The 25911-nt window shown below is 45.9% G+C and overlaps 3 protein-coding genes and 2 non-coding genes across 5 annotated transcripts; 3 read left to right on the plus strand and 2 right to left on the minus strand.

Moving 5' to 3' along the window:
• Positions 1-784: 784 nt before the first annotated feature.
• LOC124672978 (tyrosine-sulfated glycopeptide receptor 1-like) lies at positions 785-2917 on the minus strand. Its single transcript, XM_047209122.1, has one exon. It carries the CDS (start codon positions 2915-2917, stop codon positions 785-787), a length of 2133 nt encoding a protein of 710 aa, XP_047065078.1.
• Positions 2918-10697: 7780 nt separating this feature from the next.
• Positions 10698-10894, plus strand: LOC124679840. The gene has a single exon (XR_006995268.1). It is a non-coding gene; the product is annotated as a U2 spliceosomal RNA (small nuclear RNA).
• A 580-nt stretch (positions 10895-11474) lies between these two features.
• Positions 11475-15644, plus strand: LOC124677789. Its single transcript, XM_047213748.1, has 8 exons — positions 11475-11900; positions 11988-12240; positions 12385-12607; positions 12704-12839; positions 13500-13652; positions 13742-13807; positions 13892-15443; positions 15555-15644. Exons 1-8 carry the CDS (start codon positions 11610-11612, stop codon positions 15587-15589), a joined length of 2709 nt encoding a protein of 902 aa, XP_047069704.1. The 5' UTR covers positions 11475-11609; the 3' UTR covers positions 15590-15644.
• A 2902-nt stretch (positions 15645-18546) lies between these two features.
• Positions 18547-22817, plus strand: LOC124676888 (pentatricopeptide repeat-containing protein At3g18020-like). Its single transcript, XM_047212904.1, has 4 exons — positions 18547-21305; positions 21397-21489; positions 22136-22275; positions 22741-22817. Exon 1 carries the CDS (start codon positions 18547-18549, stop codon positions 20734-20736), a length of 2190 nt encoding a protein of 729 aa, XP_047068860.1. The 3' UTR covers positions 20737-21305; positions 21397-21489; positions 22136-22275; positions 22741-22817.
• A 1252-nt stretch (positions 22818-24069) lies between these two features.
• Positions 24070-24266, minus strand: LOC124679843. The gene has a single exon (XR_006995272.1). It is a non-coding gene; the product is annotated as a U2 spliceosomal RNA (small nuclear RNA).
• Positions 24267-25911: the final 1645 nt, after the last annotated feature.

The following is a 25911-nucleotide window of genomic DNA, read 5'->3' on the forward strand; positions in this document are numbered from 1 at the left end:
CACGAAGGCGAGGTCGAAGTAATTACATGCATACAGTGACCTGGTGCAATGGCTAGCGCCACTGGCACTCCCAAGTCCGATGTCTGGAGACCAGGCAGGCAGGGGAACCGACGCAGTTCTGACCCACACATCATGTGACCCTTGCTGTCTGCTCTGCTCCTGACTCCAGTTGTAAATGCTATGAGTTAAGGTACCAAAGGAATCACAAAGCTGCTGCTTAATTCGTGTGACCTTGTAGCGCTATCTAGAATCTCTGTTTGATAATTTCATAGATATTTCTTAATTTTCTTGCATAAGCCATGTTATTTGCTGGAGAATTGCGATCCTGGATTTGAGTTAGATGGAAACTATATTGAGATTTAGGGTCCCCTCTTGTTTTACCCATGATTGGTTTATGAACGGACCATTCCGCTAAATTTGTTTAATCTTGTATGTTGTTGGTGTAGCTCTAAAATCTTAACTGCATGGTAGTATGCTAGACTACAAATAACTCATGGTTGTAGGGTGTCCCGTTCATCACCTATATCATGTTTATCAAAGTAATACTGAAAAAATAGGTATACATTCTTGAAAAAATGATTACACACTGTTGGGATTGCTTGCTCACTATATTTTTTTTTTCATTTACATAGTGTAACAGATTGATGTCAATAATTCGTGATACCAGGTTAACACGGGATGCTAATCTTGCTGGAACTGGATCCACTGACTTGGTCTTGCTGAACTGTGAGAACCACTCGAGATCATGTCATGGTTCACAATGGTCATAAAAAATTACAAAAGCTTAGCAAAAATATCTGGCTAATACTATCTGATCATATAGCACTCCTATTCCGAAGAAAACACCAAAGGCAATAAAAAAGATGACAAGATTGCCAAATTGTTTTGCTGAGGCAATGGAGACTGGACTTGCTTCTGGTAAACCGCAATGGTTTCCAACCACAGGACCACACAGTTTCGGGTTTCCATCAAAGCTAGAACTTGGAAATGTGCTAAGCTGGCCCACAGTTGGAATAGCCCCTTCTAGGTCATTATTACAAATGTTGAATCTAGAAAGGAAGTGCAGATTATTCAGTGCGGATGGAATTGTACCAGTGAGATGATTGCTGGACAAGTCGAGCACCTGGAGGTTCGTGAGGGTGCTGATAAGTCTTGGGATCTCTCCGGATAATTTATTGGAGCTCAAGTTGAGGGAAATGAGCGCTTTCAACTGGTCAATCTTTTCAGGTATCAGTCCAGTTAAGTTATTGGTACCTAGGTTCAGTACTTTAGGAAACGCACCAGGCATGAGGTACTGGATAAACGGACTCTTATTATAAACAGGCAGCTCAAAGACCATTGGTGCTGTTGCCTCTGATTCTAACATTGGCATTTCCATTAAGGCACTCGGTATTTCCCCTGTAAGGCTGTTGTTTGAGATGTCTAGATAGAAGAGGAAGTTTAGGCTGCTGATCCAGTCAGGTATTGGTCCAGTGAGTTCATTGTTGTGTAATAATAACATCCCCAAATTTGGTGTCTTTGATAACCAATCTGATCTTTTTCCAGATAGTGAACAATCATTTATAGAAAGGACCTGAAGATTCACAAAACCATCAATGCTGTCACCTTCTGGCATGGTCTCATGCAAGAAGTTGAAACCAATAAAAAGGGTGGTGAGGCTCCTGGAATCACTAAGGATCTGAAGTGTTCTTGTGATATTTGTAAGAGAGTTATTAACAAGTGACAGGAATGAGAGGGACTTCAGATTGCCAATTTTTTCTGATAGTTGACCATGGAAATGATTGTAGGATAGACGTAGTGCAGTCAGCTTGCTGCAGGAGTATATGCTTTCTGGAATGTCTCCGGTGAAGTGATTGTACAGAAGATCTATCTTTTTCAGATTGGACAGGTTTGAGAAGTTGACATTGCTAAGTTTTCCACTGAAGTAGTTGCGCTTGAGGTCAATTGTTGTGAGATCTATGCAGTTGCTCAGACCTGATGGCAGCTCCCCTGACATGTTGTTGTGGTCCAAATGCAGCTCCTCCAGTCTCGTGAGCTCACCTATTGAATCTGGAATTTTTCCACTGATCTCATTTCCTCCAAGATCAAGGATGACCAGATTTGTGAGCTTCATTATGCCATTGAGTGGTCCTTCCAAATGATTGTTAGGTAAAGAGAGGTGCTCTAATGAGGTAACATTGAAAAGCTCCTTTGGAAGAGTCCCACTAAGATTTTTGTAGCCAGCGCTGAACAATTTCATCACGGTGCAGTTAATGAGCCCCTGGGGGATGTTTCCACTGAATTGGTTAAAACTGAGTTCAAGCACAGCAAAAGATGGCGCGCTAACACAAGGTGTAGTTGGTATCTGCCCAGTAAAACTGTTGGTGCTGGCATTGAGCACGACCAGACTCTTCATCACCTCCCATGTCATGGTTGGGAACCTTCCTGTAAACAAGTTGCTTGAGATGTTAAGTACCTGCAGAGGTCGCACAGGGGTTGAAGATGGTAGCTCATGCAGGCCTCCTGTCAGGCGGTTGAAACTGACGTCAAGGACAATGATGCTGCTGGATGAAACCAATTCCAGCGGTAAGCCACCAGACAACAAGTTGCCGGACAGGTTGAGTCGCAGCAAGCCTGTGAGATTGCCTAGGAACGGAGATATGGGCCCCTCAAGACCTCGAGAAGCCAGCGAAACATCGGTGACCGTCCTATTGGGGCTGCAGGTGATCCCTTCCCAGCTGCAGCAGTCCATGTCGCTCCGCCATGATGCTGTGAGGCCGCCCTCCCGCGAGAGCCCAGCAAGGAGCTGGAGAAGGGAGCTTTTCTGCTGCTCCGTGCATGAGCTGGTGGGAGAAGCCAAGGAGACCAGTAGCACAAGAGCTAAGCCAAAGAAATGGGTGGGAAATTTGTTCCTGTGTATGTGACTGAGTGGCTGCATGGTTTTCTCGGAAAACGAGCTTGGAAACCAGAGGCTTAAGCTTTGGTCTGCCGAGATGAAATGCTAAATTGTCCGATGAAGGAAGAGCAAGAGAGGAAAGGGGGGCGGGGCTACTATACAAGCACTGGGTTCAGTTGAACCCAAATGATATTTATCAAACCTTCATTCGATTTTCGTTGTCATCATTTTATTAGTAGAAGGTTAAACTATGGAGTTGGACCCGGTGCTCGAATCATCTGGCTTCGCAACTACCTGCCCAGTCAAGAGAGGAAAGGGGGTGGAGCTGCTATACAGGCACTGGATCAGGTGAACCCAATGATATTTATCAAACATTCATTTGATTTTCTTTGTCATCATTTTATTAGTATAAGGTAAGACCATAAATTATGTAGTTGAACCCAGTGCTCTAATCATCTGGCTTCGCAACTACCTGCCCAGTTCTCCGTTTCGATCGATATGTTCTGGTCGTACTGGTGAAAGAAAATTTGGGTCAAGGATCACCTGCTATTGGTAAGTCTGACTTTCAAACACTTATTGGTGTGTTAATACTTAATCTGACCACTTCCTACCAGTTTTACAATATCATGTGTTACTGGCATTAAGTGGCACGAGCACAAGAGAAAAAGTCACCTCATGACGAACCCCTTTTGTACGTCTCTACCAAAATATCAAACCCCACAGACTAGCAAGATGTGATGCGTGAGTTACATGTGAACTAGCATCATTTATTGCTTATAATTACATTCCATCTTGATGTCAGGGTCAATGCACATACAAGATTTGGAGAAGAGCACATAAGGTACTCCCACCGTTTTTTATTTACTTTGTGTTTTGACTTTAGTCGAAGTCAAACTTTGTAGTGCTTAACCAAGAATATAGTAACAAATATCAACATCTATAATATCAAAAGTATATAGTATGGAAATATACTTCATGATGATTCTAATATCCTAGGTTTTATATTGTAGATGTTGACATTTTTTTTCTAAATATTTGGTCAAACATTACAAAGTTCGCTTTAAATAAACCCAAAAGGCGAAGTAAATAAAAATAGAGGGAGAACGTGAAGGTGATGTTACTGAAAAAGTGAGCATTGTATTCATTTTCTTACATTTCATTAGATATAGATTATTTTGTTGATGGAATTGGTGCAGTTACAGCTAAAATAACAGTCAGCAGTAAGTGGTCATTACAGTTGGTTGATGTAATAATTTGTCATAGCTATCTTGGCCTTGCCCTTGCTTGTTAATTCTTTCTCAAACCTCCTTTTTCTTCTTGGCATCCGGCATCCCATAACTTGTATTGGCAGGGTGCATTGTCCTAGCTTCCTAGCTTCATGTAGTCATTGTCATGTCCTTATTATCTATTACCTACGTGTATAAAGTAAAATCAATGCTGAAGCTATCTATGAATACGTACCCACAATAGCAACATCATGCTTATAGCTGGGGTGTGTTGGGTTTGACTTGAGCTTGTCTGATCTTTTTTCCCTAAAAAATATATTGATGACAGCTACGATTTTTTACTTAAATGAAAAATATCACCTACTAGGTGCAACTGAATCAGCAGGAGGCTGAAATTCTGTGGCATCTAATCTTACTGTGTGCAATAAACAGGTGGTGTGTGTTGTTCTTTTTCTTTCAAAGATTGGGTGAGGAGAAGCCTCATTTCACTCTAATCCATAGTAAATATTTAATTCTTTTTGTAAGATTTAATAAGAATAACTCTTATATTATTAGCTGTAATCTATAGTTCAGGTATCCATATGTTTTTTCTTGATATTCTTATATCGATGGGAAACTACTCCTGTAAATACAACTGTTCATGTCAAGCTGTAGCTGGTAGCCAAAATATATGTTTTCATTTGCGTGAACTGAACCTTTTTAGGGTCAGTGAACACAGCGAATGGCCTCTCTCTTATTTGCGGGATTGCAGATCGAATGCTAGGATTGAAGGGATTTGTTTAGCAGAAAATACAGCGAGTCATTTCACTTTTTTTTTTCTCTTACACCATGAAAAAACCTAATATCATCCCAAAGGTTGTAGTCATGAAATTTTTCTAAGGAATTAAGCACAACAGAATATTCAGTAAAAGTTTCTTTGGACTACTGTCCTCGAAATAGGCTTCCGCCCCGCTATATTAATATAGCAAACGACCCGATACAACGAACGCGCTGGGGCCGCAGCACAACACCAAGCCCAAAAGGAAACACAAGAGAAAAGAAAGAGAAAACAAAGCCGACACCGGCAGCTTGACAAGAACAAGAATGACTCGCAGCCGCTGCGCCCTCCGGAGAATGCTACCACACTCCTAGCACGCCGAAGCGCCGCGTAGCAAGCAACACCTTCAACAAGGAAAGTGACGACAACGCCATCGTTGCCCGGACTGGTCCTAGGGTTTCCCCGATACGCGGAAGGAGTGGGGAGAAGGGACTACCGACGCCCTTCGGAAGGCAAGGCGACACCCGCGAGCGTCACCGCGTCAGTGTCGGGCCTGCCGACAAGATTTCTCCCGTCCCCCAACCCACAAACCCGGACGATTCGACGTGCTCCACCCGACTTGCCGCCCACCAGCACACGCCACCGCGACCTTGAAGCCATCCTTGCTGTCTCGCCGTGGTCGCCGGAGAAGGGCCTAGACGTAGAGATGAGAAACAGCCGGGTCGGGGGTAGCAGCACCTCGGCCGAGCGGGAGGGAACTACCTCCACCGCCTTCGCGGTAGCCGACCCGGACATGGCAGCCGAGGTCAAACCCGCCCGGCCGGGCCCAAACAGGCCCGCAAAGACCTCGCTACCACGCTGCGGCGAGGCCGGCCGGAGTACCGCCGCCACCCAGCCACCGCCGTCGCATCTCCTCCACCTCCAGGGAGCATCACCGGGGCGCCATGAGCAGCCCGCCCGCCCAGCCCCTTCGGGCCCCGAGCCGGGCCCGGATCCGGGCCGAGCGAGGCCCCGCCATGGCCGCCGCCCGCGCAGCTCCGCCACCAACGGTCGCGCCGCCTCTCCTCCACCCACCCGACGCACGGGTACCACCCCGCCGCGCCGGACCGCCGCCGCCGAGGAGCACCGCCGCCGGCCGAAGCCCCGCGCCCCCAGCGCCGCGACGGGTAGAGACGTCCCCGCCGCCGCCGGCACCGCCCAGGCAAGGCCCGGCGGCTCCCGCCGACGGCGGCGGCAAGGGGGGGCGCGAGGAGGGAGGGAGGAGCGCCGGGGAAGGGGCGCGGCCCGGCCGCTGCGGGGGGGCGGCGCGGGTCGCGAGAGAGGGGAGGATTTTTTTTTTCCTCGCTGAGCTTCCTAACCTACATAGCAGAAATTCATATGGATTTAAATCCTCCGGCTTTCTTTGAAACTTCCTTGAAAAATGCCGACCAGTGTCCTTCCCTTTCCGGGCTTGTTTAAATACCTGTACATATTGATACGGATCAATAAACTAGGTTTCCCAACCTGTCAGACCCAGTGTTTCCCGTTTCATCGTCTCTGCTCTTGGATGAGCATCGTCTTGTGGGCATAATTGATTTAGAATTATTCATGATGACAAGAGTTGCTTTCCAGATGCTGTTCTGATGCTCTTCAGTATGTTTATCCTCACTTCAATTCCATTCCAGTTGTTGCAGGAGTATATGTCGGCTATGAGTGTAAAGGTGTTTGCATTTAACCCCAAGTTCATATATCCTCAAATCTTTTCAGTTCACCAGGAACGGGATGGAAACGACGAGCTGCGCCAAGAAGCAATAGAGGAAGGTCATGGGCATGGCCAGCTGCGCCAAGAAGCAATAGACGACGAGCTGCCTTGAGCAGAGTGCGACGAAATCACGAAAAGGTCATCACTGTCACCGCTGCTGTTGGAGAGGAAATTCTTCCCTGGTGTAGTGCAATGCCCACATTCATGGGTTTTTTTTAGGACGGGTCATTTCTGGTGCGCCCTTTGCTCTGCTATCACGTGGGCCTATTCGCAGTTGTCCATCCGTCATTGATCTATGTAGAGTTGTTCAGTCAGAAGACTATGCAAAAATAATAATAGTACTGGTGAAGTAATATTTGTTTCTATTTCTGTGCCCCCAGATTAGTGATTAGGATGGACGTGTGATACTGGTGCCCCTTGCTACTCTGTTATCATGACATTCATCCGTGTATGGTGGTGATGTCTGAAGACAAAGCAAAGAGAATATCACTGTACATGTGGCTAAGAGCATCTCCAGTCGCGTCCCCCAAACCGTCCCCCAAAGCGCGCCGGATCGAGCGTTTGGGGGACGTGTTTTGTTCGTGCCGCGTTTGGGGGACGTCGCTCCCCAGCCGCGTCCCCCAAACGCCGCCCCCAATCAGAAATTCAAATAGTTTGCATTTAAAAGAGATCGTTCCCGCCGAATCGTCGCGATCGAGTAGCGGCGATCGATCAAAGTACTGGGCGCGCGATCATATTACGGACCGGTGGTGCATGCAAATTAGAAGAAGGGGTTGGTCGACGGTGTCGTGTCCCGAGTCGACGCAGGCCCGTCGAGCACGACGACCTCGTCGCGATCCGCCCGTTCCGTGCATGGTGCGTCCGCTCCGTCGCCGACGCGGAGGCCGACGCAGGTGTAGCAGTAGAAGACGCGTCGGCCTGCTCTTGCTGCGCGCTGCCGCCGCCGCCGATGCCGATGCCGCTGCCGGGGCCGCCGCGTCCGCCGCCGCCATTTTGGCTTCGATGTCGTCGAGGATCCGGCCTTTGAAGAAGTTGTGCGCCGCTCGCGTCCGGGGAGACATTCCCTGCGTCGACGTTCTCGGCGGGGACATGTCGTCCTGCGTTTCTTGAGCTCCGGCTTCTCCTCTTGCCTCTTGAGCAGCTCCGCCCACCTTTCGTCGGCCTTCTTATCGCGGGAGATAAAGGTCGAGGAGACGTCGGCGAGGCATTTCGTGATCGACGCCTGCGTCTTCTCAGACGACGCAGCGTCGGCCAAGGCGGCCTTGGCAGCCTTGTTGCCAGTAGGACGCCCTGCCGACGTTGCCAGCGGCGCGTCCAGATCAATGGCGTCCTTCCCCTTGGACAACGACAGGCGCGTCAACTTCCATTTCTCGTTCCCTTTGAGCTTGCCATAGCAATCGTCAGCGCGAAAGACTTGTGACCTTCCGAGTACTTGGCGTACAATTCCATAGCCCGATCAAACTAACCAAAGGAAGCAGAGTCATTTCATCGAACACAATGTGGGCGCTACGGATTATGGAAGAAACGATCGTACCGGTTGGCCGACGTCGGCGCCGCTGTCGCCTCCGGTCTCTAAGTCGTGATGGTACCCATGGAAGGAGTTCACCGATGCCTGGATGATGGCCCATCGCGTCGACATTGCCTTCCGGCTCCTCTTCATTGGCACTTTCCGGTAGTCGCTGTTGATCGGCTTGCGCTCATCGAACTCGGCCTTGATCCTCGCCCAATACTTCCCGCCTTTTTGGTTGGCGCCGATGATGGAGTCATGGCTCACCGTCGCCCACGACTCGCACAGACAAAGATCTTCCAGAACCGTCCACTTCGGGCCTCGTGTGCCCGACGCCTTCTTCTTCTTCTTTGTCCTCACGCCGTCCGCGTCTACCTCCACGAGATCATCGTCACCGGCACCCTCGTCGTCCTCTTCCTCGCCGCCCTCTTCGTCCTCAACGTCGTCCTCCTCGTCGTCCTCCACCCCGTCCTCTTCCTCGTCGTCCTCCTCCTCAACCCCGTCGTCCTCCTCGGCACCGGCGCCGTCGTATTCGAGCGGACCCCTGCGGCCGGTGAAAGGGCCGCCGTCCGGACCGGGTCCCGGCTCGCGTTGCTCGTACGCCGGGGAGTAGAGGTTGTTGGGGTTGAAGCCGCCGTGCGGCAGCGCATCCTGGTAGTGCGGCGACAAGTTAGGCGTCACGCACCGGGAGTGGCGGAGGGGCCGTCGTTGTAGAAGGCGGCTTGCGACGGAGAGAAGACTCCCGGAACGTACACCGGCACGTTCGTACTATATGGGCTCGCGTTGGTGGCGGCGATACACCCAACGATTATGTGCTGGTGCTGGCGCGCCGCCAGAGCCTTCTTCTCCAGCTCCGCCGCCCTCCGTCCTTTCCGCTCCGCCGTCGATAGCTTCCGGCGCAGGCAATCTTGCTGTCATTCATCTTCGGTCATGCCTTCAGGCTTCTTCTTCGCAGCCGGCGCCTTCCGCGGCTTCGCGAACGGCGCTTTCGCCCCTATCGTCGCATTGCCGGCGGCTTCTTGGCCGCTTTCTTCGCCATCTTTTTGGGGGTCGTCGGCGGCGCCATGGAATGGGGAGAGGGTAGCGGCGGCGGGTGCACGGCGGGAGGGAGAAAGAAATCGGCGGGATAGGAGAAATGAATCGGCGGCGGGATATGTTTTGGGAGGCCTCGTGCGCGGCGGTATAGGCGCGATTTGGCGGGAGCGGCGGGATTTGGCGGGAGTGTGAGACGAATTTTCCCTCGTGCCGGCGACGGGTCGGGCCCGCGTCGGTTGGCCTCGCTTTTCGTTGTGTCCGGCGTCCCCGGAGCGTCCCCTGTGGGACGAGGACGGGCTCGGGGCGCCGGACACCGTATCGGGGCGCGCCGAACAAAAAAGGGCTTTGGGGGACGCGGCTGGAACGCTTTTTTTGCGCGCCCCAAATCGCTTTGGGGGACGGTTTGGGGGACGCGACTGGAGATGCTCTAATCGTATTTGTGTTCTGAGTGAGAGCAAAACTCAAAGTGGCACGCCTTGTGAGTAGTACTAGTACGCCATGGTCACATGTTTTCATCTGATTGTTGATGTTGAATCCTTGCACATCCAGGTGGCGCTAATACAGACTGAATACAAGCCCAGTTACAGGAAAACCGTTACTGGGCCGTCCAGCACATGGGCTGATCTTTCCTTGTTAGGCTTTGGTGCTCCAAGACGGGTGGGAAAAAGAACAGGGGCCGTATCCTTCAGCTCTGCGCTGCTGCTCCTTTCGTTTAGTCCCACCTCGCCTGCGGAGAGAAGAGCGGCAGTCGACGAGGCTATAAAAAGCAAGGGAAGCCAGCGTTTAGAAGCATACTCGGGAGCATATCACGTGCAAACAACACAAGTTCTGAAAATCTGAAAATGGCGTCCTGAGCTGTTGGATTTCACTCCAACGGTTGAGATCAATAGCCTCCATCCCACCTCATATGTTTTGCAAATAAATGCCTGAAATCCCAAAAAACTGCTATGTCACGCTCATTCTATCCGATCTCTCTCTCTCCCAGGAGACGGCGGCCAGAGTGAATCTAAGACATGGAGATCCCGCAGTTCCGGCGGTGCAATATCTCAAGTGTCCTTCGATCCGGCATCCCCAACCCCACCGCATACAGATCCCGCGCTTCTGCAGTTCGATGCAGACGCCGCCGGCGTCCGGCTTTCCATGCTTGCGTCTACAGCTTCTGCTCAAGCAGTGCTTCAGCTGCAGCCATGGCTGCTTCTTTTTGAGTTTTGTGCCGCACCAACAAATCCAGAGCTGAGTTGTATTGCTTTCATTCGAACAAATTTGTTCTTATATTTTGATCCAGTAGACATTGTTGAGCGATTTGCTTGTTCATGTGAAATCTGGTACAGAGTTCGTTTGGTACAGACCTAGATGGGAATTGACTGTGAGGTGGAACTGCTCACGAGGGGTTCTATATAAAGTGAATTATGGTCTGCGGGCGTGTTTTTGCAAAATGCACAGACCAGACGTGGGATGCCCTTCAAGAAAATCGAGGCCACTAGTACATGATCGGATGGACACCATGGAAAATTTTCAGATTTGCAGATTTTGGTCATTTTCACCTGATACGTCCCCTACCTTTCTCGGCCTTTTGGCTAAGATCAAGTGTAGTATCTGTTCTTATCAGTTTAATATCTGATATGTGGGCCATGTGTCCACAACGATATTAAATTTATTTTTTGTGGGGGAGGGCCCACCACAGTAGCTTGCTGCTGGGGTCCTCACGTGTCGCCTGGGTGTTGCACTACAGCCCAGGCATGGCGCACCCCAACCAAAGCAAACTGAAAATTTGTGTACTGGGCTGAATGTATACTTACTGTTTTTTTGAAGGCAATGTATACTTACTGTTGGCAAGAGGACAGATAGTGTGGTTCTTTTCTGATGGACGACAACTGAAGACAGGTGACAGCTCACATATCCTCTCATACCTATACTTTATTTATCTTGCTCTGCAATTGAAAATGATTGATTCGGTCAGCTCTTCCCATCCAATCATGATACTTGAAGGTCAGCTCTTTCCCATTCATTTGCAAGCAAAAATTATTTTAGAAACAAGAGGCAACGTCGTGGCTTTTGCACAGGCTGATTCACACAAATTTTAGTGGCCCAAGGAGGAGACACTGCTTTGCTGCAAGTCAACCAATCATCTTATCATATGGAAGTCTCCTATCTTGTATAGCTTGTTCCTTCCACGGCTCGACAGATAATCGGTCGTCCGGATTACCCCAAGTAGTGCTTCGCCAGGTAATAATCACCAAAGTCTCCATCCAGATTATATTTCTTTTGACCAAGGATGTTCTACAGATCCATTTTTATAGCTTCCAATCACATGTATACAGGGAGGTGATTTGTGTGTTCTTCTATCAATCAATCGGAACTGCCACTGTTAACTTCTTTCTATCGCTGAACAACAGAGCTGGTGATCCAAAAAGCTTGAGAAATTGGTGGAACTGAATTCAGGGGTACACCATTCCATATCCAACAAGATGCCCAACAATAGGATTGATGCTGCACAATTTTTTCTGTCGCAAAAACTAAAGAGTGCCTTATTGTGGTGTATTTATGCCTTTCATTATTATCTAATTATAACACTCCAGCAATTGGTAGCCTCACAAACGATCCGCCGATATAGTATTACACCAAGGGACCTAGAGTGCATGCTATGTGATGAAACTGCAGATCCAATGGCCCTTCCGCTGTCGCTTTTGGAAGAAATCACAGATGGTTTCTCCGATAAGCGGAAAATTGGCGAAGGTGCATTCGCGGTGGTTTATAAGGTACAATAACTGGGAGCTGCCTCTTGTCATAACCAAAGATCATTTGAAAACTGAAGTTGTTGCTGACAAGGCATCTTCTTGCCACAGGGAAAGCTTGAGAATAGGACTGTGGCAGTGAAGAGGATGTCCAACACATATATGTATGAGAAGGAGTTCCGCCGAGAAGTTGAATGTCTCATGATGGCGAAGCACAAAAATGTAGTGCGGTTTCTGGGATACTGTGCTGACACACAAGGTACCATGGCAAGGCACGAAGCAAAATTTGTCATGGCGGATGTACAACAAAGGTTGCTCTGCTTCGAGTATCTTCCTAAAGGGAGTCTTCATGACTATATCACGGGTAAGATCATCCAGCACACATATTTTCTTTTTTACCAATATTTTCATTTCTAAAGATTATGTTGTTTTGTATGCAACATATAGCACACACCCATTATATACATTCAGATATTAAAGGAACTTCCTTTGCCATCTCCCCTTCTAGATACATCTCGTGAACCTCGGTGGAGAAACTGCTATCAAATTATCATGGGAATTTGTCAAGGGTTACATTATCTTCATCAGAAAAATATTGTCCACTTTGATCTAAAGCCTGCTAATATATTATTGGATGATAATTTGGTGGCAAAAATTGCTGATTTCGGTCTATCAAGGTGCTTTATTGGTGAAACTGAAAGTCGGGTTATCAGTAAGATAGGTGGAACGCTGTAAGTTCGCTAAGCCTCTCAAAATTTCAGTCCTGTACTATGATTTACACCAACACTGCGGTACATTGCTCATAACATTACTATTTATTTTGGCAGTGGATATTTGGCACCAGAATCATTTAATCTCCATACCCAAGTCACATACCAGCATTCGTATCGTCTTGATATCTACAGTCTTGGTGTAATAATCATGGAGATACTCACCAAAGAGGAGTATCACGCTGTTGACAATGTAAGAATAATTTAGGCCTTCGTTTGGAAATTAATTATCAATTCTCGAACATATTTTTTTCGTCTTCATGTTAACTAATATAATTCATGGCAACACATCAAATGGTGGAAATGAAAAACTGGGTACACAAGACCCAAGCAATATTTCTTTTTGACTTTCCTTTTTCATGCTAACGACTTTTAACTCGTGGCAACACATTGAATGTTAGCAGTAATGAATTTTTTTAAATAGAAACAAAAGGCATATAGGTAGATCGATTAATATTTTAGAAAAATGCCTTCTATACATATTCTTTTTTGATGAATGAAAAAATACATGGCCCCTGTGTCTAAGAATACAAATAAATTGAAGCTTATTTTGTGTGGGTGAATGGTTGTACAATCACATTATCCATGTCCAAGTTAACTCCTACGTGCATTTGGATGCATATTACTTCGTTAATGAACTGATACCTGGTTTCTTAAAATATGTGAGAAAAACTAGGGTCCACCTTAATTTAAGTTCTTGGGAAATTTTTATTGTTGTTTTGAATTCTTAATTTATGTGGTTAGTGTAATCTTTTAACATCATATATGAGGCTAGTATGTAGGGCTACATACTTTAATTTGACATTTGGATAAAATGTTGCTTCTTTTCATAACTCACAAATTCAATTTGTAGGTTGTTGAAAGTTGGAGCAACATGTTGGAGAACTCACTGAGGGATGGAGAGCTGGAACAGGTTCGAGTATGTGCTAAGATTGGAATAGAGTGCACCAACTTAAATCCCGCGAAGAGACCGGATACACAACATATAATTAATAGACTGGATGAGGTAAGAGACCACTCCCGCGGAATCCATGACATCTCACCAATAACATAATCTTGAGAGTGTGAAATCTCTTTAACTGGTTATTCAAACAGGCTGAACATGCTCTGAATGAACTGCATCAAGGTATGCCTAACTCACCAGGAGACACAAGCTTAAAGGTGAGTTGTCCAGATTGATATATTGATAAATTCCCGGTACATATACTTGACTGGAATACTAACTTGAAATTTTGCTCCTTGCAGGAAAATGACACTGCATTTAGAGTGACAGGGACAAGTCCATGTAACAGTATTTGGGAAAATACCACAAACCTTGACAAGTTGTATGAAACCATTCATTGTCTTAATCCGGACATCAGGCGATGTTTTGAATTCTGCAGTATTTTCCCTAGAGGATCCAAGTTGAGAAGAGACGAGTTAGTTTGCCTGTGGATAGCCGAAGAGTTTGTAAAGACCAGCTGTGCAACAGAGGACATGGAAGACATAGCGCAGGGGTACATTCAAGAGTTAGTGTCGAGGTCATTTCTGCAACCAAGCGGAACTAGTTATGATACTGATTGTTTTACAATTCATGATGTAATGCATGATATATTAGACCAGGTTGCTGGAAATTGCTTCAGAATTGAGAATCCAGTGAGCCATAGAGGACAAGGTTGGGAAGGAGATGTCCCTCGACATACCCAACATCTTTTTATTCAGAATTATGATGGAAAATTGATTACTGAGTCAATCATTGGGTTGGAATATTTACGCACTCTGATTGTATATGTTGTTGGAAAGGACAAACCAATTGAGGAAGAAGTCATTGAGAGTATATGCAAGAGGCTGCCAAAATTACGGGTATTGGCCATTGCTTTCAGCCAGAAACATGATCCAATCAAGCACCGCACGAAGTTCTCATTTCCAGAGTCCGTTGGTCAGCTGAAATACCTACGCTATCTTGCTTTCAGGACAAACAAGTCTGGCAAGATAACTTTACCAAGCACACTAAATAAACTTAAGCATATCCAGCACCTAGATTTCGGTGATGGACATATTTTGGAAGTAAACTTTGTCGAACTTGTGGACTTGCGACACATATTATGCAGTGGATTGTTGAAGCTTCCTTACGTAGGCAACCTGATCCCACTCCAAACGTTACCAGGCTTCCGAGTGAGTAACGAACCAGGTTGTGAGTTGAAACAACTGAGAGACCTAAACAAGCTTCGAGGCAAACTACTGATCAGAGGCCTTGAAAATGTTAAAAGCAAGGAGGAAGCTCTTCAAGCCAATCTAGCTGCCAAGCGACTCGCTCAACTGGTACTGCAATGGGGTAATCCTTATTCCACAAGGTGCAGTCCAGAAGTTGAAGCAGGTGTACTTGAGGGGATGTGCCCTCCCGTCGGGCTTCGAATGCTGGATCTCCAAAACTTCGAAGGCAGGAGGTACCCAGATTGGATGGTGGGTAATCACAGCGGTGGCCCAAAGTACCTGCAAGAACTTCGCATTGTGCAATGCAGCCAACTGATACCTGCTTCTGGACTTGCCGAGGCTTTCCCTCATCTTCGTGTTCTCAATCTTGTGAAATGCAGCTGGGACGCCCTACCAGACAATATGGATCACCTCACATCGCTCGAGAAACTGGTGATCTTTAGTTGCATGAACATCCAGTCTCTTCCAACACTGCCCCAGTCTCTGGAGGAGTTTACAGCTAGTTGGTGCAATCACGAGTTCCTGGAATCTTGTCAAACTGTGGGACACCCGAACTGGCAAAAGATTGAGTACATCCCCAAGAAAACGATTCGCTTCACAAACCGTAAGACTGAAATCCCCCTTTTGTTGCACTGTTTTTTCCATTTTTTTCTATCGGTAACTGACGTTGTGCTACTGCCTCTCTTTATGTTTGTCCTCCTTCAACTCGGTACAGTCCTCGAGGGATTGCTTGGCTGCGATGTAATGTGAAGGGCGTTCCGGGCCATTGGTTTACGGATGCTGAGCCAAAACCCCCAAACTGCTGCGTTTTGGAGTAATGATGCCAGTACTGAATGCTATTTATTCAGTGTGCTATGTAGGTGAAGGAACGGGATAATACATGTGCTCTTTTCATTTACAGATAAATCTCCTCAATCTGTCATAGATAAGTCTGTCTTTTTTTTACAAACTGAAGAACGCTGCATTCATTTACCCGAGGAACTGGATCTTGTCGATTTTGCTGATTTTATGCGGACTGTCCTTATCTGCTTTTGATTTTTGAGGCATTCTGTTGTGCTTATTTCCAGTGCACTATATATGGTTGACCACTTGCTCGGGCAGATACATCTTCAGGTTGCCACAAAACAAGACCTAAATCTTGCTCCATTGATGGATCTATGAGCCACGAGGAATGCACCATGCATGATGGGCGATAATAACCTCTTAGCAGTTTGCCTGATGTCGTTAACTCATCTGTTTTCTAGTAATGTTTGCAGTACGGTCGGATTTACCATTAGGCAATTTCTGTTATTTTTTTATGCTTGCATTTTTTGTATGTAAAATGTGGGACGCTGGGCGTATCAAATCAACTTACCATTTGGAACTCAGCCTCTGATTTCTCCAATCAAGAGCCAAACACCGCATGTTGTTTGTTTCTCAGCTACATGAATAGTCATGAAAAAACTGAGATTTCTTTTACATCATGTATGTATGGAGACGTATATGCCACATCACCATGATGCATGATTTCTCAAGGCCGGGTGTCATCAGCCAAAAGCACCTGGATGGCCACGAGGCCCATTCCGGTGCTTACACCTGGCACCCATTTTTGAAAATATTTACCTGTAAATCGCGGACACTTGGTCCAGTCATACAACGACGCGTGTCCGCACGGAATGTGTCAGTCAAGGACACGTGTCGTCTTTGCGAGCACGCCGCGTGGACCAGTAGAAGTTGGACACGTCGCCTGTTCATTCCCGACATTGCGGCGAATAAAGGCTGGACACGTTGGCAAATAAAAGCTGGCCGCGTGGACGAGTACTCTTCGAGGATCCACAGTGTATGCTAAATAGTAGTTCTAAATAGTGAATTTGGCTTTTAGCATTGGTTCTCTTCATTGTGGAGGGCATTGCCATAGCCAAAAATTTGGCATGAGAGCAAGTAGTTGCTCCTACAGCCAAATTAATTTTCTCTCTCCCCTCTCTAATGTCTCTCTTTGTTGTGGGCCATGTAAAGTTAAGAAGAAAACACTGTAGGAAACTTAGTCATTTGCCACCGAAGCTATTTTTGATTACCTGCCACATTTGGCCTTTGGCAACAACCGTGGTTGCTCTTCTAGCACACATAGCCATCACCTTCAGTATGGACAGAGTCTGCGTTACACAAACAGGCCAAGTAAAACATAAATTTGATTTGCTATTTGGTGTCAGTATGCAAACCTATTGCAGCAACTTGCTTCCCTCCTTTCTTTTCACTGAAACGTTGTGAAATCACTATTTATGTTTCTACTAAAATAATATTCGGCCTTTTGTGAGAGACACAAGTGTCAAACATATATGGATTCAAACTTTGGTGGGTTGTGGATACAACCATCCTTCTAGCCACCCAGCCTCACGTTGTTTCTCAAAATTCAAAAATATTATGAAAGCTTCAACACATTTAGATGATGTCGTGACACAACCTATATCTGGCCATCCCCAACGAGTGTCAGCCGGCCTGACCAACTTCTTCAGACTCCCTCCGTTGTTCTACAAACATGAACAACTCGGGATCATTTGGTTCTTTTTGAAAATGGAGATTGAGACCCCAGACGGCTACATCTTAACGATGCTTTCTTTTTTTACAAAAAAAAAAAGAGACGGACCCATTCTCTGCACAAAAAGATGCATACAATGACTCTTTCATTTCAACTCGGGATTATTTGGCTCTGTAGGATGGTGTAGAAGTTTAGACAACCCAGACATTATCCTTTGTTTATGCATTATATTTTACCTTGTGAAATTACAATATAGGCGACAGGCGACTAGAGTGGTGCCCACGAAATATTCCATATGTCCCAAAATGTAAGGAGTCTACGGATTACTCAAAAGTCGATGTTTTCTAAGTTTAACCTAGTTTATGCAAAAAAAACTATGAATAATTACAATACTGAACATAAAGTATATTTTCTTAATGTGACCATTCAATATTATAGATGTGGATTATCTTCCTAAATATTTTGTCAAAGTTAGGGAGATTCGATTTTGGCCAATTAATCCTCGGAAACCTTACATTTTGGAAAGGAGTGGGTACCTAGAACTACATTGAAAAAAACACTTTGAGGAATGAGGTCATTGTTTATATGTTGCTTGATCCATCCAACTTGTAGGTCTCGGAAGTCGGATATCCGCCAAATTGTTGTGTTTAGACTTTAGACTACCACAATAAAGGTATCATAGGTAGCATTATGCATTTTAGGCATGCATAAAGCTGATGTGACAATGCAATTAATAATAAGAAGAGGATAATAACATCATAGGTAGATATTGTCATAGCATGTAAAACTAAAAAAAATTTAGTGTCAAATAGATTTTATACATAATTTTGTATTAAGATTTTATAAAATTAATAATATAATAATATCATGCATTGTAGAGATAGTATCATGTACTAGTATCATATGCATGATACTAGCGTATGATACAGAACCAGAAAATTCATGTCGAGTTTGATTGCAACAAAGCAAAATAGGAAGAAAAAAAAAACTAGTGTTGTTCACTTGTTCTGAACCGAATTGCCATTCAGTTAGCAGACGCAGTTACGGAGTTACCCGCCAAGTTCAGGCCGGCAAGACGGCAATCCGATACGATACGACGCTCGTCGGCGGGAACCTTCCCTACCTATGGCGGATCGCAGAAATTAGAGCGAGCGCCAGTCGGCGCCGGAACGGCTCGACCGCGGCCGACATCATGGCGGCGGCTACGCAACCCGAGCAGCCGGACCTGGGCTGCCTGGTGGACGAGCTCTGCGCGTTGGGCCGCTCCGCCGAGGCGCACCACCGCGTCGCGCTCCTCCTCTCCTCATCCTCCCCGTGGCGCCGCCTCGACGGACCCACCGCCAACGGCCTCCTCCGCCGTCTCCTCCGTGCCCGCACGCCCCTCCTCACGCTCCGCCTCCTCCAGGCCGCCCCGTTCGTCCCATCCCTCCCCAACTACAACCGCCTCCTCGCGCTCCTCTCCTCCGCCGCGGCACCATGGCTTCTCCTCCTCGCCCACCGCCTCTTCTTGCGCATGCGCGTGCCCCCGGATGCCGGCTCATACGCTGCGCTCCTCAGCGGGTATGCCTGCGCCGCCGACCCTGCCGCTGCCCAGAAGCTGCTCGACGAAATGCACCACTGGGGACTCGCTCCCAGCTCCCTCGCACGAACCTACCTCGTCAAGGCCTTCCTCCGCAGCCGCGACGTCGACGCAGCCATGAACCTCGTCGACAACCAACTCTGGCCAAGCATGGAGCGGTTCCATGACGAGGACCAGGGACTCAAGAACGCCGCGTTCGCCAACCTCGTGCAGTGCCTGTGTGACGAGGGGTTCTTCCACCTTGTCTTCCGCATCGCCGAGGAGATGCCGCAGCGTCGGTGTTGCATCCCCGACGAGTTCTCCTATGCCCAGATGATTGACTCGCTGTGCCGGGCAGGCCAGCACCATGGCGCGTCCCGGATAGTGTACATCATGGGGAAGAGGGGCCTCTGCCCGAGCACCGTGTCCTACAACTGCATTGTTCACGGGCTTTGCACCAGTAAGAAGCCCGGGGGACGACTCAGGGCATACCAGCTGGTGATGGAAGGCGTGCATTTCGGGTATCGGCCGAGAGAGGTAACATTCAAGGTACTCGTCGAGGAGCTCTGCAGGGAGAAAGAGCTCCCCAAGGCCAAGGATGTCCTGGAGCTGATGCTGCAGCCCCAAACTGGTCATGACAAGCCTGATGAGGAGACCAGGACTAGGCTATACAATATGTTCCTTGGGGCACTGCGTGCTGTCGACAACCCCAGCGAGCAGCTTAGTGTGCTCGTGTCCATGCTGCAGGGGGAATGCAGACCGGATGTAATCACTATGAACACTGTTGTCCATGGCTTCTGCAAAGTTGGGCGGGCCCAGGAGGCTAGGAAGATTGTCGACGACATGATTAATGGGAAATTCTGCGCTCCTGATGTCGTCACGTTCACCACCCTCATTTCTGGATACCTGGATGCAGGTGAGCATGCAGAAGCCCTGCATGTGCTGCATACTTTGATGCCCCGGCGCCGGTGCGCCCCTAATGTCGTCACATACAACTCTGTCCTCAAGGGACTGTTCTGCCTTGGGCTAGTTGATGAAGCAATTCAGCTCATCGACGAAATGAAGTCGAATAATGTTGCTGCCGACTCTGTTACTCACACGTTGGTGATCAAAGGGCTGTGCGGGGCAGGACAACTCGAGAAGGCAAAGGCATTTTGGGATAATGTAGTCTGGCCATCTGGGATACATGATGGTTATGTGTACAGTGCAATCTTCAGAGGCCTTTGCAAGCTTGGGAAACTGGAACAGGCATGCGATTTCCTGTATGAGTTAGTTGACTGTGGGGTTTATCCCGGTGTCGTGTGCTACAATATACTCATCGACACTGCCTGCAAGCAGGGATCTAAGAAGTTAGTCTATCAGGTGGTGAAGGAGATGAGAAGGAATGGCCTTTCACCAGATGCTGTGACATGGAGGATTCTTGACAAATTGCATCTGTATAGCAATGAAGAACAAGAGGAGCAGCGCCAACTCCCCACTTATCATATGGATCAAAGTTGTGCAGATAACGGAGTAAAGCCTCTCATCTCAACCAAAAACGAGATACCTTTGTTATTGTCATCGTCAAAACATCTTGATGAAGTATACAAGAATAACAACGAAGCTAAGGTTGAAGATGTTATATGCTCACCAGAAATGCCCGAGAAGCCGTCGGATTTTACCAAGTCTAACAAAGAACAGGACTATGTGATAGATGATTCAGCAAGTGGAATAATAATGGACAAGGGTTATACACTCTGGGATGATGGCTTCGACATGCAGGATAAGCAACCTCTAAGAGGGCCACTGTCTGGAGTAGTTAGAAAGGTTTTTGGCCTGCTCTAGAACAAAAAGAGGAGTTGCTGATTAGAAGGGTAACAGGTTAGAACAGTGTTTAATGGAGGCTGATTTGTTTATCTGATAATGGAGGCTAAGTGAATTAGAAATAACAACGAACTCGAAACCTGTTGAATTTTTAAAGAATAAGGCTTGAGCTTGATTGACATGACTGAATTTGGGTGCACTTCACATAAGCTTGTCGATAACCATCTTGCATGTGTTACAGTTGCATCTCTACTCTTCAATTAACTTACATCCATAGCTTTTCAGAAACTGTTGGAGAGTAAAGAATGCTGCATATGCAGTCTTGAGTTTGTTCAGGTTTTTCAAATGCTCGCTCCAGTCCACTACCAGGGCTTGTTGTATTTACGGCGCAGATGAACATACTAGTGAGCATGCTCTACCGCATTGTACAATGTCTAAGTGCTCCTGGGCTCTTTTGGATGAAGACCTCATGGACATGCTCTCAGGCCTGAGATTCATTGATTCAATACATTTGGGTTTCCATACGTAACATCATTTCGCAAGGTTACAAGCAGCCTGCCATGGGATTTGCCCGACGGACATGTGTTAAGGTATCCAGCCGGCCTCTTTCTTCCTTCTTTGACTTCGCAGGTTATCCTTTTTCCCTAATCTTCCTAATTGCAGATCCCATCTCTTGCGCAGTTTGTTGTTTGCCGTTCTCTTTTTCCTGGGCTGTTCAGTAGTGCGAGATCTCCACAAGTGGTCCACTGTCTGTCTCTGACTCTGATACTTTAGGTAAACTACTAACTCATAAATAAGCAACTTAAAGACTATAGTATTCTAAGTAAGCAAGAGGTGCTCATCAGACCCAGTTCTTTGCTTTCTATGTTCCTGAATCCCTTATATGTGTTACAAAATAATCACTTCGGTTCTCATCTTTTTCTACCGCATGGTCTGATTAATCTTAACCACATGGAAGTACAGCATTCAACACAAGTATAAGGAAACTAGTGCTGGTTCGAATACAACCACCCATCCTCGGATGGAAGAAGCATGTTTTCCCTATAGTATTTGCCCTTGTGCAGAAATACATCAGTTGCGTTGATGACAATTAAAAATGTAGTCCACAGTATGCTAAAAATAATATTTCAGGTTGCCTACAGAATGAATCTTTTTATTGTTATTTGGTTCCAAATTACTATTGTGCTAAGGTTAACAATGATATATAATACCAAAGTTCCAGTCATCATTAATGGTGTCCTGTGTCCTCTTAGCAATAATATATGGCCCCTTGTTATAGACTTACGTGTCCTTTTAACAGTACTATACCACGTCAAAGTTTTCATTTATCGACAATGTTCTAAAATTTTGTGCCAAGTTTACATATTTGTTTTCACATCATGAGCATGATCCAAATTGAGCCCAGTCGATGCACTTGCAGCACACATAGATGTGAAATCAAGCTGGAGATGATAGGCTGCAAAACTCACAATCCACGATGTTGGCAACATCGAGTCAGCGACTACCTCAAGAGATAGCACTAGGACAAGCTTGCAGTTTCTTCCCACTGGCGAATCCTAGGTAAACAGCAAAACGATGAGCACCTTGAGCGCCCTCAACACTAGAAATGCTCTCATATGGTGTCTATCAGTATACCTTTTATCCAATAAGCATTATTGCTACAATATCTACTTAACTTATCATAGTTAATTTCACTATTTATCTTTAATATAATTTACTTAGATCTTCAGTACGCTTTTGCCAGATCAACTGATCTTCTATTCTAGATCATGCAAATACCAATCTCATTGTTATGTTGAATCATACTATTCCTTACAGATAAAAAAATGTTAGATTATACATACTAAGGCAGGGTCAAGGCTATTTTAAAGTTTAAAGTTATGGAACATCTCACAGAAACTGTAGATCATGCAAACAAAGTACTTTGTTTTAAAACTAGTTTCGTTCGAAAGGTTATTTATCTTCTTTTGAGAATTCAGTTTATCAGATGTAATTTTATTTCCTGATGCTGATGATTTTGCCCAGCTCCAGTTGTGATTTGTATGCTGGCCTAATCATCTTACAGGCAACCTTGATCACTTGATGGATCTCCAGGAATCAGGCACGTTTTGTGGTGTGTTGTTTTTAATTCATTCATTGGAGTAGATTAGCCATGAAATGATTAAGTCACTGATGTGTCTATTCTGATGTTGTGATTGTTTCTGCCAGGGGGCTCATTTGAAGACACACTTGATGGATAATAAGTCTGAGGTCAAGCACATGCTAGAGGAACGTCGTATGATGAAGGTGAGAAAGAAAACAATGAAGACGATGTGGAAGACAAATAGGTCAGCTTGTCACCTCCATATAAGACAGATATGGCAGTTCTTTTTTCACTGTGTGCTTGTCACTGCTGATATGTTTTCATGATACACAGTAGTGTCAATATATCAATTAGGGGGATGGGCTATCGGTTGATGTCTTTCCTATTCATTCTTGACACACAATGTAGTTCATTTCTTCACCCATTCTTCATCTCAAACTGGATGACATTGAAATTTAACATTGTTTGCCTAAAGACGAATTGGTCAGAAATTTAATCAATTATTGCCTTTTCTTAGTTTGAACACGCTCTGAGAGAATATATAGAAGTATCCACAAAATTATCAAAGAGATATGCTAGATATTGCTACATTGCCGCTCTAATTAAGTCAGCAGCTCCTTGTTTTCTCTGGTACCTTAGATCACAATACATTCCTTGGAACTCAACAAGGACAACAATTTTCTTCGGTTTTCAGAAAGACAGATTGTCTCATTGCACTTCAGAGAAATTTGGCAACAAAGAATGAAGCAGCACAAAGAAATATTTCTTCCAACATGCTGGACGGTGGTCCATGCCAAAAGGTGTGCCGATAATACCATACGATGACCAATAGTTGAGATTATTTTAGCAATGAAACATGCATCTTTCTGAAAGCCTTAACAGAGTTCCGACACTCGCTGTTCTTTCTCAGTCATCACGAAGTTTTTCTTCGTGTGATCACATTTTGTATTTTCTTCAGTGTAGCAGTGCTTTACGATCAGATAATCGTGTTCAGATATTTTGGCTGAATTTATTTCAATTGGAATGGGCTCTGCCTTGTGTATATGTAATAAAGAGTACTTAACCTAGCAGCAAATAGCTACAGCCTACAGGCATCTTTTGTTGCTATTATTAGCTTATCACCATCTCCACGACTCCACCCAGGCGCTCAAGCCGGTACCTGCTAGTCATGTCTGCAGTCTAGTCACATTTTGATCAAACGTATTTGTGTTTTCTGTCACCAATCTCAACTGTAAGTATGCTTCAGCTCAAGAAATTTCAGTTTGATTTGGTTGGGGTGCGCCAGGCCTGGGCTGTAGTGCAACGCCCGGACCACACGTGAGGACCCCAATAGCAAGCTACTGTGGTGGGTCCTCCCCCACAAAAAAGAAATTTAATATCGTTGTGGACACATGGCCCACATATCAGATATTAAACTGATAAGAACAGATACTACACTTGATCTTAGCCAAAAGGCCGAGAAAGGTATGCTTCTCCCAGCTGGCCTCCCTTGCTTTTTATAGCCTCGTCGACCGCCTCTCTTCTCTCCACGGGCGAGGTGGGACTAAACCAAACGAGCAGCAGCGCAGCGCTACGCTAAGTTCTCTGTTCTTTTTCCCTGCCGTGTCGCCTATAATAACAAGGGAAGAGAAGCCCATGTGCTGGACGGCCCAGTAACGATTTTCCTGTAACTGGGCTTCTATTCAGTCTCTGGATGTGCAGGCATTCAACATCAACAATCAGAATTTCTCCTCTCAAAAAAAAAAAAACAATCAGAATTTCTCAACAAAAAGAAATTCAATATCAACAATCAGATGAAAACATGTGTCCATGGTGTACCACTCACAAGGAGTGCCACTTCGAGTTTTGCTCTCACTCAGAACACAAATACGATTAGCCACATCCCACATGTACAGTGATGTTCTCTTTGCTTTGTCTTCAGACATCACCACCATACACGGATGAATGACATGATAACAGAATAGCAAGGAGCACCAGTATCAGTATCACCGGAGAAAGAGAAACAAATATTATTTCCCCCAAAAAAAACGTTAGTATGATTAGCCACATGTACACTGATATTATTTTTTGCCTTGTCTTCAGGCTGAACAACTCTACATCGATCAATGACGTATGAATAACTAGGAAAAAACCAACATGATAACAGAGCAAAGGGCACACGAGGCACCAGAAATGACCCGTCCACTCTAATATCCATGAATGGGGGCATTGCACTACACCATGGAAGAATTTGCTCTCCAACAGCAGCGGCAACAGACCTTTTCATTGCACTGTGCTCAAGGCGCTCGAGCACACGGGCTGGCCATGCCCATGCGAGACGACCTTCCTCTATCGCTTCTTGGCGCAGCTGCTCGTCCCCATCCCGTTCCTGGTGAACTGAAGAGATTTGAGGATATGTAGACTTGGGGTTAAATGCAAACACCTCTACACTGATAACTGACATATACTCCTGCAACAACTGGAATGGAATTGAAGTACGGATACACATACTGAAGAGCATCAGAACAACATCAAACAAAAAAACTGGAAAGCAAATCTTGCGATCACTAACAATTCTAAGTCAGTTATGCCCAAGGCGATGCTCAGACAAGAGCAGAGACTATGAAAAGGGAAACACTGGATCTGACAGGTTGGGAAATCTAGTTTATTGATCCGTATCAATATGTACGGGTATTTAAACAAGCCCAGAAAAAGAAGGACACTGGTCGGCATTTTTCAAGGAATTTTCAAAAAAGCCGGAGGATTTATATCCATATGAATTTCTGCTATGTTTTTTTTTTCGATATGGGAGCATCGCCCCAGCCTCTGCATCAATAGATGCACACGGCTTTCTTTATTGATAAAAGGTACGTAACAGTTTACAGAATACTCTGCTGTGTAGGTTATTTGATCTGTAGGGCAGTAGTCCAAAGAGACTTTTACTAAATACTCTGCTGTGCTACATTTCTTAGAAAAAAAAAATCATGATTACAACCTTTGGGATCATTTTTTTCTTCATGGTGTAAGAAAAAAAATGTGAAAGTCTCCCTGTATTTTCTGCTAAACAAATCCCGTCAATCCTAGGATTCGATCTACAATTCCGCGAATAAGAGAGAGACCATTCGATGTGTCAC

Source organism: Lolium rigidum, chromosome 7 (assembly GCF_022539505.1).
Source record: "Lolium rigidum isolate FL_2022 chromosome 7, APGP_CSIRO_Lrig_0.1, whole genome shotgun sequence".
Lineage (NCBI taxonomy): Eukaryota > Viridiplantae > Streptophyta > Magnoliopsida > Poales > Poaceae > Lolium > Lolium rigidum.